Source organism: Perna viridis, chromosome 13, assembly GCF_037379345.1.
Source record: "Perna viridis isolate PV_CMFRI_1.1 ecotype Kerala chromosome 13, ASM3737934v1, whole genome shotgun sequence".
NCBI lineage: Eukaryota > Metazoa > Mollusca > Bivalvia > Mytilida > Mytilidae > Perna > Perna viridis.
Window position 1 is genome coordinate 13,944,748 of NC_142457.1, and position 16,959 is coordinate 13,961,706.

At 31.6% G+C, this 16,959-nt stretch overlaps 1 protein-coding gene across 1 annotated transcript in view; it reads right to left on the minus strand.

Moving 5' to 3' along the window:
- Positions 1-12,062: 12,062 nt before the first annotated feature.
- Positions 12,063-16,959, minus strand: part of LOC148599675 (presequence protease, mitochondrial-like) — a 33,716-nt gene continuing 28,819 nt past the window's right edge. Inside the window, exons 21-26 of the mRNA XM_088557993.1 lie at positions 16,230-16,342; positions 15,869-15,922; positions 14,812-14,880; positions 14,071-14,185; positions 13,642-13,775; positions 12,063-13,233 (exon numbers count right to left, since the gene is read on the minus strand). Of these exons, the coding sequence (XP_088414119.1) occupies positions 13,134-13,233; positions 13,642-13,775; positions 14,071-14,185; positions 14,812-14,880; positions 15,869-15,922; positions 16,230-16,342 (585 nt within the window). The 3' untranslated portion in view covers positions 12,063-13,133. The remainder of the gene's footprint in view (positions 13,234-13,641; positions 13,776-14,070; positions 14,186-14,811; positions 14,881-15,868; positions 15,923-16,229; positions 16,343-16,959) is intronic.

Genomic DNA, 16,959 nt, shown 5'->3' on the forward strand with positions numbered 1-16,959 from the left:
ATGACGTTTTGTCAGTTTAACTCGATACAAACATCATTAGGGTTCCTGTTCAGGTATATATTTACATATGATATTAAAAACGTTTCTGTCATTTGATCACCTCTTGTACTCATATCCCAATAAAATCAAATAAAAAAGGGGATAATTCAACCAAACCCTGTACCAAAATCTTAAATATTTTTTTTCAAATTTTAATGTTTATAGAATCATTCGACTCCTCTGCCTAATTACAACTAATGATAAAAATACAAATAATGTTGTTGGTTATTTTTTTCACCATTGATTAGTCCATAGGCCAGATAACACTCCCTTAGAGTGTTTTGCAGATAAATAGGTTGGTAGATATGTATATTAGAAACACAAATCCACCTGTTTGCTAAAAAAAGTGCAGTGTTTTCATGAAAATCAGAGTCTGAAAGAAGGACGTGTGATTATTTCTGAGTATTTATCTTAGAAACATTTTGTTTCCATCCAAGAAACACAAATAGTTTTTGTTAACATAAATAGCATCAAAAGAAAGCCAGGATATTCTCTTTTAATTTACGACTATAAAAATGCTGCTTAACAAATCGACAAGTTTGTTTAGATTTTTTAAAAAGTTTGCAACGAAACGGTTTAGTTTCTTGGTTATGCCGCCAAATATTTTCCCTCCTTTTATCAAAGCTGCATTATTATTAAAATAGTTTTAGACTACAGGTACTGTTCTAGTAATCGTTATTTTATACATGGAATTAATAAAGTGTTCATTAATTCAACTAGCAGTCAAATCTAGTGTAAATCAATCAGTTCATTTTTAAATCCGCAAAGCATATTTCAATATCATTAAAAAAATATGCACCCATTGATTGTAATGCAATCTTTTATGTACCTTTGATATCTTATAACACATTTTCTTAAATTTAAGATAGCACATAGGTGCATTTTTTTTTTATAAACCTGCATAATTTGTTTACGGGGTACTGAATAGAGCAAACGAAATTACAAAATACACTGAAATTAAAATTGTTCTTACTTTTTTTTGATTTTTTTTTTTTTTTGTGTCGGTTCTTTTTTTTCGTAAATGATTTTTGCTGTATTTAGGTAATGGTCATTGAACTCCATTAACTAAATTCCAAAAATATATATACAATGATATATTTTGTTGATTAAGCAAGAAACCCTCAATTAAAAAGAAGGGACGGGGGATCAGCTGTAAAGCGACATCAATTGTTTTGTTATACAAAATATGTTTATATATTTTATTCATGGGTTCATTTTTCACTGAAAGTAATGCCAAGGACCAGAAATGTTTCCAAAATAATGGTTGACACTAAAATTGAAATTAATATGTTCATTATATAATAATAAAATTACATTGCTTGTATTTTGATATAAAACATCACTACATAACAGAGAACAAACCAAACTATATACATCAATGTGACGACGGTAGTTTCTACTACAATGATATGGGTAATAACGTATACATAACAGAGAACAAACCAAACTATATACATCAATGTGACGACAGTAGTTTCTACTACAATGATATGGGTAATAACGTATACATAACAGAGAATAAACCAAACTATATGTATCAATGTGATGACAGTAGTTTCTACTACAATGATATGGGTAATAACGTATACATAACAGAGAATAAACCAAACTATATGTATCAATGTGACGACAGTAGTTTCTACTACAATGATATGGGTAATAACATATACATAACAGAGAATAAACCAAACTATATGTATCAATGTGACGACAGTAGTTTCTACTACAATGATATGGGTAATAACATATACAAAACAGAGAATAAACCAAACTATATGTATCAATGTGACGACAGTAGTTTCTACTACAATGATATGGGTAATAACATATACAAAACAGAGAATAAACCAAACTATATGTATCAATGTGACGACGGTAGTTTCTACTACAATGATATGGGTAATAACGTATACATAACAGAGAATAAACTAAACTATATATATCAATGTGACGACAGTAGTTTCTACTACAATGATATGGGTAATAACATATACATAACAGAGAATAAACCAAACTATATGTATCAATGTGACGACGGTAGTTTCTACTACAATGATATGGGTAATAGCGTATACATAACAGAGAATAAACCAAACTATATGTATCAATGTGACGACAGTAGTTTCTACTACAATGATATGGGTAATAACGTATACATAACAGAGAATAAACTAAACTATATGTATCAATGTGACGACAGTAGTTTCTACTACAATGATATGGGTAATAACATATACATAACAGAGAATAAACCAAACTATATGTATCAATGTGACGACAGTAGTTTCTACTACAATGATATGGGTAATAACATATACAAAACAGAGAATAAACCAAACTATATGTATCAATGTGACGACAGTAGTTTCTACTACAATGATATGGGTAATAACATATACAAAACAGAGAATAAACCAAACTATATGTATCAATGTGACGACGGTAGTTTCTACTACAATGATATGGGTAATAACGTATACATAACAGAGAATAAACTAAACTATATATATCAATGTGACGACAGTAGTTTCTACTACAATGATATGGGTAATAACATATACATAACAGAGAATAAACCAAACTATATACATCAATGTGACGACGGTAGTTTCTACTACAATGATATGGGTAATAACGTATACATAACAGAGAATAAACCAAACTATATACATCAATGTGACGACGGTAGTTTCTACTACAATGATATGGGTAATAACGTATACATAACAGAGAATAAACCAAACTATATACATCAATGTGACGACAAACATATATTGCTCCCAAATCGTCTTGGTTGTCAAATTTGGTACATAATATGATTCCCATTTCGCCTTAGTAATATTAATAGTGAATTTAAGTGGAATGGAAACTTGTGTAAACATGTAAGTGCTACATCAGTTTTTATAGCAATTAAAAAGTATGTACGTATGTATGTGTAGATCTATATATTGTTTGTTGGTATTTAGGATTGTTTCATTTTATTTTCATGAGTAATAACTGTGAGAACACAAAAATTCAAAATAAATATGATATGACTAATAATATTTTTCATTCAAGAAAGTGTAATCAAGGGAACAGCGGTAATAATCCAGGGACAAAGACCAGAAATGGAAAACAGACATACACAGTAAGGAACATAAAGTAACTAAAATCATACATACAAAGTAACAAAGGTAAATGAGCAACTCGGACTCCACTAACAAATGGGAGCATGGACTAGATGCACCGGTAATGTAGGCGTCCTCTGCTTTTCTAGAAACACCCGCCGAATTGCTCATAAAAAGGCAAGTCCGGGGTAGACGAAAGAGGAAAGGAAAACTATGACATGTTGAACAAATCATTTTTTTTCATGGCACATATGGATACACCGTAACGATCTACGAGTTCATGATGACAACCATAAAACTTTTGTAGTGATGACTTCAATCTTGAGGCAACATAATCCTGCTCCAGAAGCCTATTTGTTAGAATTCTAGCGCGATACAAAAAGTCTGCGTAGCCTCGGCAAGCTCTGGCATAACGTATGAGTTGTGATATGAACACTCCATACGCAGGTGCTGAAGGGATGTTGCCACAGATGAAAGGAAAGTTGACAATTTTGAATAAAAATCATCACGTTTGTTGTCAAGTTTGGTAAATAGTTTTCCTTTACTATCTAAGTGTAGGTCAAGATATGAGGCTGACTTCATAGTGCCTGTAATATCCTTTATCTCAAGTCCTTTGTGATATAAACGATGTGTAAAATCCTCAAAATTAGGATTGTTTAAATATAATACGTCATCAATATAGCGGAAACTGAGATTAAAGGATCTAGCTAAACGATATTCTTATTTACGGATCAGATCAGCTATAAAGTCAGCCTTATAAGAGTGAAGGAATAGGTCAGCAAGTAGAGGAGCACAATTTGTTCCCACTGGAATGCCGATGCATAACAAAAATGGACAAAATGTTAAAAATTAAAAATTCCAGCATTGTGTAAACACCATCTTCTGTATTTTTGGAAGATGATTTGGAATCATTTCTTACAAAGTATGAGGAATCTCTACCAAGAACTATATATTTGTATCTAGGTGTACCATCTTTTTTTTGGAAAAAAACAACGATGTATACTGTTTTTAAGTCGGGATTTTAACTGATTGTGTGGAATAGAAATATACAGTGTAGAAAAATAATAGATTTAAATGCTATTATATTCTGATAATAGTCTTGAACTGATTGTCTCCAAAAGATCTTTCGAATTTTTCAGGATCTACATTGAATTAATACCACTACGGGAGTAACAAGTGTCGTGGTAGGACTGCAGACCCTCTTTGACAGCTGTGAGTATAGTAGTTTAAAGTTTTGAAAGAAGTTTGGTGGTACATTTTGCAGATGCAGCTATGTAACGTTGATTGTATGGATTCTTGTGGAATTAGGAATCCATTTCATAGAGGGTAAATCACAGTCATCGTCCTTGGTAGAGAGACCAAAAGAGGATAGCACAGATTTATTGTTTTCCACAAGTTTTATACATTTTTTGCATAGTCTTCCACGGCATCCATAAGAAGTTATAATTCTAATTTATGCAGCGCGGTTCTCGGTACTTGGGACCTTTAGAAGGGATATTATGCAGAAAGAATACCATAATTTTATGTGTTCCATTGTGAAGAGGCAAATTAAAATACTATTAACATACAACACAGATTTATTGTTTTCCACAATTTCTTCTTTGGAGAGTTTGGTAGCAGTATAGGTCTTATCACTGCTATTATTTTCTATGTCTACCTCTGATAATAAACATTGGATGTAAAACGTTTTGCAGACAAAACAATGTTGTTTTGGGCTTTGTCTGCTAGTAAGACAACATATTTGTCATGTATAGTGGACAATGTTTTTGCTACATCGCGGTCTTTGAAAACTGGTGTAGCAATGGCACTCATTGACCTACTTAAAACTTTCATTCATTTCAAAATTAAAGACCTCACGGCCTTTAACCACTCTGACAGAGAATCAATGTCTTCTTGTTCTCGTTTTATCAATTTTCTTGTATAGTCTTCCACGGCATCCATAAGAACTTTTAAGTTATAAATCCAATTTATGCAGCGCGGTTCTCGGTACTTGGGACCTTTAGAAGGGATATTACGCAGAAAGAATACCCTAATTTTATGTGTTCCACAATGAAAAGGCAAATTAAAATACCATTAACATACAACAAAGACGGACATTCAGTTGTTAGAAGAGCTTAACAAATATATATAGTAGTATTTAACTTTACTTACAGCAGCCCAAATGACACTGATACTCATTATCATGCAAAATGAACATAGCATGTCAATGTATCATCAAATGACCAACTCGTATATACGTATCACTTTAATTACAACTTCATCTCACCTTTAACGTCTGTCTTGTCATACTCACTTCGTAAAGATACCAGAATGTCTATCTGGACGATATGATTGGTTTATAAACATGCATCTGCATTGAGTATCCTATTTCTAAAGTAGAGGTAGTTATACTTTGAAATATCGAAGAGGGGGTTGACATAGGGGTACTTACCTCCTTTTCCCTACCCTTCCATCCTTTCTTTCGCCCCATTTGTCCTTTTACCCGCCCCTTTCACTTTCTTCCATTCATAGCTCATCCTCATTTTGTCATTTTACAAGAAGAATTTTTTTTTTCTCAAATGCTTTGTCTGTTTATATGGGATCAGTTGTGGACTTCTAAAGCATAAACGAAAGAAATGTACTTACTGAAATAATGCAGCATTACCTTCTAATAAGGCCACACCTCTGCACATTTTGAACGTGATCTTTTCTGGGGCTACAACAATATTTTAAATTATACCTTCGTTTTGAACACGTTTGTGGTACATTACGTTACCAAGACAACGTGATGCCCACGCATTCAACATAGACCCGACTGTTTAGCCAAAACATTCAAAGTAGGACTATCAAAGAAAGATCATTGTGTCTTGGAGTCACAAATGATGGTCTTGCACATGAAAGATTTGTCTATTGTCACTTTGCAACTAATTCAGTAAACAACTTTTCTCTGAGCTGCTAATTAAGCCAAGTTGCTAAATGGATTTTCTATCAATCTTCCGTACAAGAAGAACACATACAAATGAAGATAAGATTATTTTTAAAGGTAATTTATACTAAAAATACATGTTGTCTTTGTTTCATCATGCGGATTTGGATCAAATACCATATAAACTATAACGTATGGGTGTATACACCTTCCAATTGGTGGAAGCGGTTTTTTTAATTATTGTGCGAAAACAGTAAACACCACCCTATCAATAAATTTCAATAACTTCAAAATGAAAAATTGTGATATCGCATGATATTAAAGGACGATTCCTACTTTAGATAAATACACGAACGAGAGTAAAACGAAAATGATTTTAAGTTGCAGGTGCATTATAAATATATCTGAAAATACTTTTCAAAGTACTGCAAAATTAGGACTACGTTCATTCTAACATTTTTGTCTATAGATGATATTTGATCAAGTCATTTTTGAATTGACATAGGACATCGAATTTAATTTCAAGATAAATAAGCTAAATTCTGGCAAGTTTATAGACTATAAAGGAAATATTCACTATAGTTTTCGGTTAATTAGAAATACCCCTCAATATAATTTCTAAAACATTTGTTTATGTACGGAGGCCCTAGAGAGACATTTGTTTATGTACGGAGGCCCTAGAGAGACATTTGTTTATGTACGGAGGCCCTAGAGAGACATTTGTTTATGTACGGAGGCCCTAGAGAGACATTTTGAACTTATTTGTTATAACGTATTTGATTTGGATTGAGGGTTGCAACGGAAAAGAAAACAACCAACTAACTGACTTAAAAAAACTCGTGTTTAGAATTTCAAATTGATCTCTCTCTCTGATAGAGTCCGTTTTAATCCAGTGGATAGGTTACAGACCACCAATTCAACCAATGAGCATTTGGAACGTACGCAAAAATAGTCCTACGCAGAAATTACCCCTGTTCCTCATAGTGCTGTGAAAAAAGTTCTCATCTTATTTAAAAAATTTAAACAGTTTCTGAAAGGAAAAACATTTCTGTACATTTTATAGGTGCATTTTGCTTCTTGTGATGTGAAGCCTAATCTCCATAATGATTTTTAAATATACCCCTATCTTGTGAAAACACTGGGATTTCCCATGCTATTTATAGACCCTTCACTTCCGGTGACCAGTACTGCACTGCAAGTCTGCTAACCCCACATGCCATTCTGAGGATTGTGAGCTGACATATGTAGAATCATGCTGATATATAGTCATCTGCAGGTTAAAGTTAAGGTAAAGTCCAGAGAAGCCATTGAATATTGTGAAATTAGCATAGAAGCCTATGGGAAGTGGAATTAGTGGTTTTTAGCCTTAAGATGAAGCCATGGCAAAATGAAAAGTTTCTTGAAATAGCTTTAAACTACTTGAAGATCTTGTTAACTTTGCCATGAGAGGAATACACTACAAAAATCCTTCAAAATATGCATTTTTTTAAGTTATAGGTCCAAATTATGGAAAATTGGTCTTTTTGGCTGATTTTTATGTCCTATCTTGTAAAAAGTGTAGAAAATTTAGTAAAAATATCAAATATTAAACTTTGAGGGCTATATTTACCTAAATATGGTAGTAATAAGCACTTGAAATCAAGTTTTGTGTAGATTTGAGCAAAAATTAGGTAAGAAATGAGGAAAAACTCACTTTCATTACTGCGGTTAAGGCCATATAAGCATTCCCCTATGGCAACATGGAAAATCCATTATTGAGCACTTTTTTTGCTTTAGGTGCCCTTTACTGGTCATGTTCTAATGTGAAAACACTGTATTTACAAATTTAAAGCCAAATATATCACCTTTTGTGAAAATTTAAAGATTTAGGATTTTTGACATGTGATCAAGAAAAAGGGGGAGGCATGTCAGAAATAAATTTTTAAAAATAGACCAATTTCTCAGAAAATGATTACTTTTAAAACTATTTCTTCATTAATATTGTTAAAAAACAAGTTGTGATTGATATTTTTTATTTGAAAAGTCAGAAAAAGTTCTTTGCAAATATTTAATGCATTTCAGTATGGTAGAATATTTTCACTTTTTTGCTCGCACAACTTGGTTACCCTATATTTAAAAATCAAATATTTAAAAAAGTGCTTGTCACATTTCACTGAAACTTTGCAAATGCATTCAGTATGTGTGTAGGAAGATACCTGTATAGTTATTTCTTTTTTCTAAGACAAAAAGTGACTGTTTATTAAGCTGAAGCCATGGCAAAATGAAAAGTTTCTTGAAATAGCTTTAAACTACTTGAAGATCTTGTTAACTTTGCCATGAGAGGAATACACTACAAAAATCCTTCAAAATATGCATTTTTTTAAGTTATAGGTCCAAATTATGGAAAATTGGTCTTTTTGGCTGATTTTTATGTCCTATCTTGTAAAAAGTGTAGAAAATTTAGTAAAAATATCAAATATTAAACTTTGAGGGCTATATTTACCTAAATATGGTAGTAATAAGCACTTGAAATCAAGTTTTGTGTAGATTTGAGCAAAAATTAGGTAAGAAATGAGGAAAAACTCACTTTCATTACTGCGGTTAAGGCCATATAAGCATTCCCCTATGGCAACATGGAAAATCCATTATTGAGCACTTTTTTTGCTTTAGGTGCCCTTTACTGGTCATGTTCTAATGTGAAAACACTGTATTTACAAATTTAAAGCCAAATATATCACCTTTTGTGAAAATTTAAAGATTTAGGATTTTTGACATGTGATCAAGAAAAAGGGGGAGGCATGTCAGAAATAAATTTTTAAAAATAGACCAATTTCTCAGAAAATGATTACTTTTAAAACTATTTCTTCATTAATATTGTTAAAAAACAAGTTGTGATTGATATTTTTTATTTGAAAAGTCAGAAAAAGTTCTTTGCAAATATTTAATGCATTTCAGTATGGTAGAATATTTTCACTTTTTTGCTCGCACAACTTGGTTACCCTATATTTAAAAATCAAATATTTAAAAAAGTGCTTGTCACATTTCACTGAAACTTTGCAAATGCATTCAGTATGTGTGTAGGAAGATACCTGTATAGTTATTTATTTTTTCTAAGACAAAAAGTGACTGTTTAGGTTACAGACCACCAATTCAACCAATGAGCATTTGGAACGTACGCAAAAATAGTCCTACGCAGAAATTACCCCTTTTCCTCATAGTGCTGAGAAAAAAGTTCTCATCTTATTTAAAAAATTTAAACAGTTTCTGAAAGGAAAAACATTTCTGTACATTTTATAGGTGCATTTTGCTTCTTGTGATGTGAAGCCTAATCTCCATAATGATTTTTAAATATACCCCTATCTTGTGAAAACACTGGGATTTCCCATGCTATTTATAGACCCTTCACTTCCGGTGACCAGTACTGCACTGCAAGTCTGCTAACCCCACATGCCATTCTGAGGATTGTGAGCTGACATATGTAGAATCATGCTGATATATAGTCATCTGCAGGTTAAAGTTAAGGTAAAGTCCAGAGAAGCCATTGAATATTGTGAAATTAGCATAGAAGCCTATGGGAAGTGGAATTAGTGGTTTTTAGCCTGGATATGAGTGTTTTAATCCGGTTGATATGAGTTTTACAAATATTTAACGTACCATGCATTGTATTTACTTACAGATTCAATTATCTTGCCGTATGCATAATTGACAAGATCACTTCCTGTCCCATCAAGAATTGATAAAAGCTTCGTCAAGCGCAGCATGATACGTCTGCTGCTAGTTTAATCATGAACATGTAAACATACGATTCATGCTTGGAACAAGTCATGCTTAAAATGGTGGATTGACTTATGACACACAAAAGGTCTTTAACCTTTTATTTATGAATTATTTAGTTTCAATCACTAATTTTAATTGAATTTTGCGTTCGTAAACGTAACAAAACCAACATCGAGAACTTGGGCGGTTGTATTTTTCTTGTTTTGTTTGTATGTTTGTGTTTGTTTGTTTATTGTTTTTTTAATAGTTTTTTCTATTTATTTGTTGTTGGAAATTTGATCATATTTATTTACTATTAGTTACTTATTAATCCTTATTTTCTTGAATACTTAAAATTTGGAACACATACACAGTTGCTTATCATTTATTTTGGCAGGAATGTTCTCATCGAACATGACCGAAAACGAATCCATTTCAAGAGAAGTATGGTTCCTCGCTGTCACTCTTATTGACTATTAATTAAACCCATCAATGGATTTTGATCTTAATAAATAACTTTAAACAAATCCCCCCCACCAAAAAAAAAATAAAAATAATAATACATATCAAATAAGCTCTCACAATTAGGTCGTTAAAAATAAGTCCTTACAATATTAAGTAGTAAGTCAAAATGTCCCTCCTGGGGATCTATATGACAGTTGATATTGTATATCAGAAAACCAATTATGATAGTACTATGAGATATAAATTTGCTATAACAAATGATTTCAATATCCAAACCCATAGTACCTGTGTTTTTTTTTCATTATGATTGTTAATTAGGTATTACAGAGAGAAATCTCTTATTTTCCACATTATTCATGGAATCCATTGTTTACTCATTAGTCTAAAAAATGTGAAATCGTTGTCAGATGATAGATATGAATAATAAAATAGTTCCATATCGCTTTTCTCCAGTGCCTTCAAAATATGAGTACACCTGCACTTATTGTGTTCATTCTGCAAATATTCCAGCTCAGTTTAAGTTCGGCTTTTTCAAAGCAAAAAACAAAACAACTTTCCAGACCAAACAAATTGTTGACTCATTAAAAATCCCTAGTGTTATAAGACAAAAAAAAAACACACACAACAAAAACCATTAGATAAGTAAACATTAAACAATTGATTTTCGGCTCACTTTTATTTTTTATACATTTTGGTCTCACTTCGCTGTCCCTTTTCTCATTTCTCTTGCTCCTTTTTCTTGACCCCTCTCTCTTTGTTTCAGCCCATCTTTTTTTTGTATCTTGTCCGCTGTCCCCATCGAGGCTATGGTGAGACTTTTCTCAGTTTGATTTTGAAGATACGGTTACCCGAGTGTCGTATACGCAGAGAGTGAGAATATTCATTCTTATGATACCACGCAGTAACACAGTATAGATGAAATGTCTGAAGGCAATGTTCAAAAACTGATTTATGAGTTATAAGACTGTTTATAGTATGTCTGGTGATCTTTTCATGGCTGTAAGAAGCCTGAAGATAAAAGTTGACAAATCTAAAGCAAACATGCAAGAGTAAATATTAGACAGAGAAAATTGACGTAAAAAGAAACAAAAGAAATTGATCAACTTGGACAAAACAATGTTAGTACACTTTCTATTTAAATTCAGATTAACTATGTTTAGCACTTCTAGTTTAATATTTGAGTATTTTCCTGTGATACTAGATGAACACATATCTCCCTTCAAGGGAAGAAATATTAGATCTATACTTCTCTTCTGCTTTAAGTAATCTTTGAAGGCTGTTGTTGATTCACCTTTGACCTCCCAAGGTCAGTATTTTGGGACATCTACTATTTTTTACTTATGTTGAGAATATGTCAAATATCATATACAATAATTGCTACTTAATTATAAATCCAGATGACTATATATATGTCGAAATTTTCATAAAGATCTGTTGCTCAATGTTGGAGGTATTGCACTTGAAGAGAAAAAACGACAATATGAAAACCCTTGTGAATATAACTAAGATGATCTGTATTAATTAAAGGATTCTTGTGACAATAGTATAGTAAGGAAAGGTTCCAGCTTCAGAAAGCTATAAAGAATATTTTTGACCAGTTTTGACCAGGTGAGTGATTCAGGCTCTCTAGAGTCTCAAGTTTTTGTTTTTATTTGCAACTTATGAAGATATATCTTTTATATCTATATATATTGCAGATGTGTGAAAATATTACGTAAGAATATATAATTTGAATATCGTTTTTGATTAAATACATTAGGTATTGACATGTGTATGCACAGATAAGAAGCAAAGACCCAAAAAAGTTTAAATAACATTAAATTTTGACTTTATTTAATATAATGTCAATACAATTTCCACAGAGGTCATGGTTGTTCTTCAAGAAGCCATTTTTCTAAGATGATTTGTTCTTTTTTGCTGAGGATTATTGTTTTTTGCCAATGACGTTTTGCACTTTATCTCATCTTCCAAATAGTTATATTAGGTTTTACATTTGATTATGAATACTTAGGTGTGTTAATGAAAGAAACAATTTGCGAAGTTCTGCACCATAGAGGAAGGGTAATCAAGGGAGCCGAGATTCTAGCAGAAATAATAAAAAATGTAATTCAGGGGCAAAGACCAGACATGAAAAACAGGAAGTTAGCATTTGTTCTTGATTTCATAGATGAAGCTAAATTTTGTCCTTGTTTACAGACGGTAGATGAATTTATATAAAAAATCGAAATGAACTTTCCAATTTTATACTTGCTATCAATAATTTTGGAAATTATATTTAGAGGTAGTCATTTAAAACTCAAGCAGTGATTTGTCCATTATCCTACTACACCCAAAAGCAGGGAGTTCCATTTAAAAGTTATAAATTGTACCTTAAACATGTCATGTTTGCATCATTTATAAGTTGGTCACCTCAATATAATGCAAACAGTAATAGATAATATAAAACACACAGAGTGTTTTTGGTTGGTAAAGAACTAGCTCAGTACATGTTAAACTTATTCTGTGTGATAAGCCATAATTAATGTACTGTGAAAGTACTATTATTTATGGGAACCAATTTTCGTGGTTTTTGTGGGTAGGCAAAACCACGAAATTTGGTTCCCAATGAAAAGAAGATTTCCTTTGATGTGTACACCAAAAACCTTAAAACCAAGAATTCAAGAATACATGAACTTGTGTTTCTTCTTTGATCCACAATAATTGGTATCAACAAATAAAAGTACTTTCACAGTATTCAGGAAGTATGTCGTATTTGTATCATTTATATGTAGTTTTCCGCATAATTATTGTATTCAGGAAGCATCACATATTTGCATCTTTTATATATGTGGTTGTCCGCATAACTTTAGTATTCAGGAAGCATTGAATATACATCAGCTTCATTAGTCTTCTTTAATAACATTCCAAGAATTGTCCAATTTCACAGTAGGATTTTCTGGTCCAATGAATGACACAGCTTGAGGTCTTTCCCCAGTCAGGTACCTGTCAATACGTTTCAAACACACTTATTGACTTGATAAACACATCTTTTTGCATGTACATTTAGTTTAAAACACTTACATAAATTCCAGAAACAATGCAATTCAATTCTAATCATGGACTTCCATTATCACTGAACAAAACAACAAACAATCATGGACACAGAAACTGTTTGGTCTCTGATTCTTAAACAGTTCAAGCCATAACTCCCAAAATCATCCCAGTCTTCCTTTTAATATCAATAAAACCTCATGGAGAAATTTCAGAGATTAACACCCCTATATCAAAGTTACTGCTTGGACATTAAATGTTAACAGACAACAAGTTCAAAATTCAGTAAGGGACATAGCATAATACCATTACCAGAATAGATATAAAAGTATTACTGCAAATTTTGCATATAAAACTTACCTTTGAGCAACATCTACAAGATTCTGTTTGGAGACTTGGAACAATCTATCTCTCATGGTTTGTCTCATTTCATCACTTACTCCGGTCAGGAATACAGTCATACCAGCACTTCCTGGAGTTACCGGTTTGTCTGTCTGGAACATTGGGGTTAAAACAATACATGTACATATCTAAGAAGCACAATTATAAGAATATCATTTATTCAAGTCTATCAGCACTTGTCAGAAATCAAAGAAGGAACTATAGTTGTATCTTTAACCAAGATTCCAAACAATACATACAGTAATCTGCCTCATCATAAAATTTCATGAAAATCTGACCAGTATTCATGTCTAAAATCTGACAAATCAAAATACATCATCTTACTTCATCAGTGAAGCAGGAAGTGAGCTCAAGAAAAACAACACAATTCCTATTCCTTCAAAATACCTGTTGAAAAATGGCAAGTTTGGCTTCATCAACATCTTCTAAAGAAAATTTACTGTCAATGACCCATTTTATGGCATCATCAAATACTTGTAATGTCTTCTCAGAATTTGGATCTCTACAATGAAATCAATAAAAAAAACATTTCAATTTTAATATTTTTGCAATTTCACAAAATAAAAAAAAATAGATGAACATAATACTGTTGTCTTTTCACAAATCACTTCATTATGGTAAAAATTTTACTGATCCTGATATTCCTTGTAGGTATACTACTGCGTACTGTGGAAGTATTATTGTTCGTGGGGTACCAATTTTTGTGGTTTTCGTGGGTAGGTCAAACCACAAAATTTGGTTCCCAACAAATAGTAGATTCACATTGATGAATATGCTGAAAACTTCAAAACCATGAATTCAAGAATCCATGAACTTGCTTTTCCTTCCTGATTCACGAAAATTGGTATCCACGAATTAAAGTATTTTCACAGTATCTCAAAATAGCCATACAAATAACTAAATTATCATTCTTTTGTAAGTTGTATCTAAACAGGTCTAAATTTCTAAATATGACAATGACTATTCAAATTTTAGGTTCTATTTGGGATTTCAAGGTCAAACTCAAACATTTTATCATTTGTGTATATTTAACTGCATATTCAATGCTCTTTGTTGTACTAATTTAATATTTATTATCTTTCAGAGTATTAAGATTCTGTTTCCAGTTGGATTTTACAAAGTACTGACCTGTATGAAAAGAAGTTGAAAACACCAGATGATGTAACAGCCCCACTACCATAGGCTCCTCCTTTCTCCCTGAAATACAACCATGAAATTTTTTTCAATAATTATTAGGGAAAGACTACTTTGTATTGAGTGCAGTTCGTACAAGAATTCTTAAGATCAATACATCTATTGCTGATTTGTATGGAACAAACATATATTTTTCACCCATCAACAGGATGATAATATTCATTATATTAACAGATCTGAATCAAATTAGTTATTTTGAAAATCTGCTAAACCCCTTTTTTCAAAAAATTAATGGCAATACCCTAACAAAAATCCTAAAAAACATGAAATAGACCAATGAAAAGCTATAAAAATATTAACATCATTTACATAGACTCCTCCTTTCTTTTGGACATAGATCAATGAAAATCTATGAAATAATTATTAGCACCCCCACTCCCATAGGCTCCTCCTTTCTTTCTGAATTATAACAATGAATAGTAATGCATATAAAAATTATCTAACTTTCTCTCTGCTATTTGCTCTTTTCTTCTCTGTGAAGTGTAAGTGTTAGTAAGAAACAGGCAAAGTGGGAAAAATCAGAAACATGCATGTCAAAACCCCACTGATCTGACAATTAAATATCACTCAAGGATGCTTTCTTTCTTTGAAAAGACCATCATTTGATCTCTGCATCATTGGATTTGCTCAGAAATTTTTCAATAGAATCTTACAAAAACGAGGTTTATCGTTATCTGCCCTTGAAATGTTCATTTTCAGTGCATTTCAATGAAATTGTAACTCAATGGTCCAGCATATGGAAAATCTTGCCTGTTTTTATTGATTCTAATGGTGAAAAATGTCAAATTAAACTATCAAAATGGTGTTTTTTTTTCATACCATGTTTCGTCAACTGCCTAATTCTTACAATTACTGACACTTAAATAGATTAATGAATAGAAATGGAATTAATACTATCACGTCTGATTAGAATTCTGTCATACTGAGAGATTCAGTTCTGATTTTTATCATCTTTCTTTTATTCTCTACAATATATTTTCCTTTATCTTACCTGATTTCTCTATGTAAATATTTGGCAGTCATAAGTCTTGATAAAACTCTCAATCTAAAAAATAAACAATTAAAAAGATTCACAAAATTGTGTCAAAAGAATATAAAGGTATATCAACAAAATAACTGAACACTAATCTGATCTATAATCAAGCAAGTCCAAAAGAAATCTGACAAAATAGATATTACATCACTGGAGCAGCTGGTACCATGAACATATACATGTAGTTATGCACAACTTAAAAACAAATATAATGATAAAAGCTTTCACACAAAAAATATTAAAATCCTTTCAACCATTATCATCTAGTATCCTAAGTTATAGACAGATGAACATTGAAACTGATATATACAAGACTTACGTTGGGAAATCCTCATGTGTGTAGGGAATTGTTTCAACAGCTTTACTCATGTAATTTACTGAAAATGGTAACTCAAATTGAGTCTTTGCCTCCTCTGGTGCAAAATATCCATACTGAAATATTTTTTTTTATACGTTAAGAACTTAAAGGAATTGTGTTTAAGTATCGCTTACAAGCAGTAACATTAAATTAAAATTTGAATACAATGCTCCACAAACTCCAAAGGATAAACACTAAAAAGTTGGGTAAATTATGCACAAAACATTTAAAACTTAATAAAGCTCTTAATTTGGTAACTAATTGAATGGTTGACAAGATTCAGAACTCTGTTTTGGTTTTGTTTGCAATGAATCATTTTCATTGTATAAAAAAAGAACAAAAGTATGTCCAATTCATCTTCATTCAATTCATCTCTAACCAATATGATGAAAATAAAGTATAAATGGAAGCAGGTCAGCAAAAGGTTTGTTCTTTAAGGTTTCATGCAATAAAGCAATCTGGATTTGATTTCTCTGGCCTTACTTTAAGAGGCGATACCAGGTACTTTTACCCTCCTAAGCTACTTTTTATAAAAGAAAATGATAAAAAGTACCTCCTACAAAACCAAAGGTACATGCATTGCAAAAGTTAATAAAACAACTGTATATTTTCTATCAGCAGTATATGACCTTCCTCTTTACCATATTTTAGACAGGTCATTTCAATTTTCTGGATAGTAAGTATATCAATA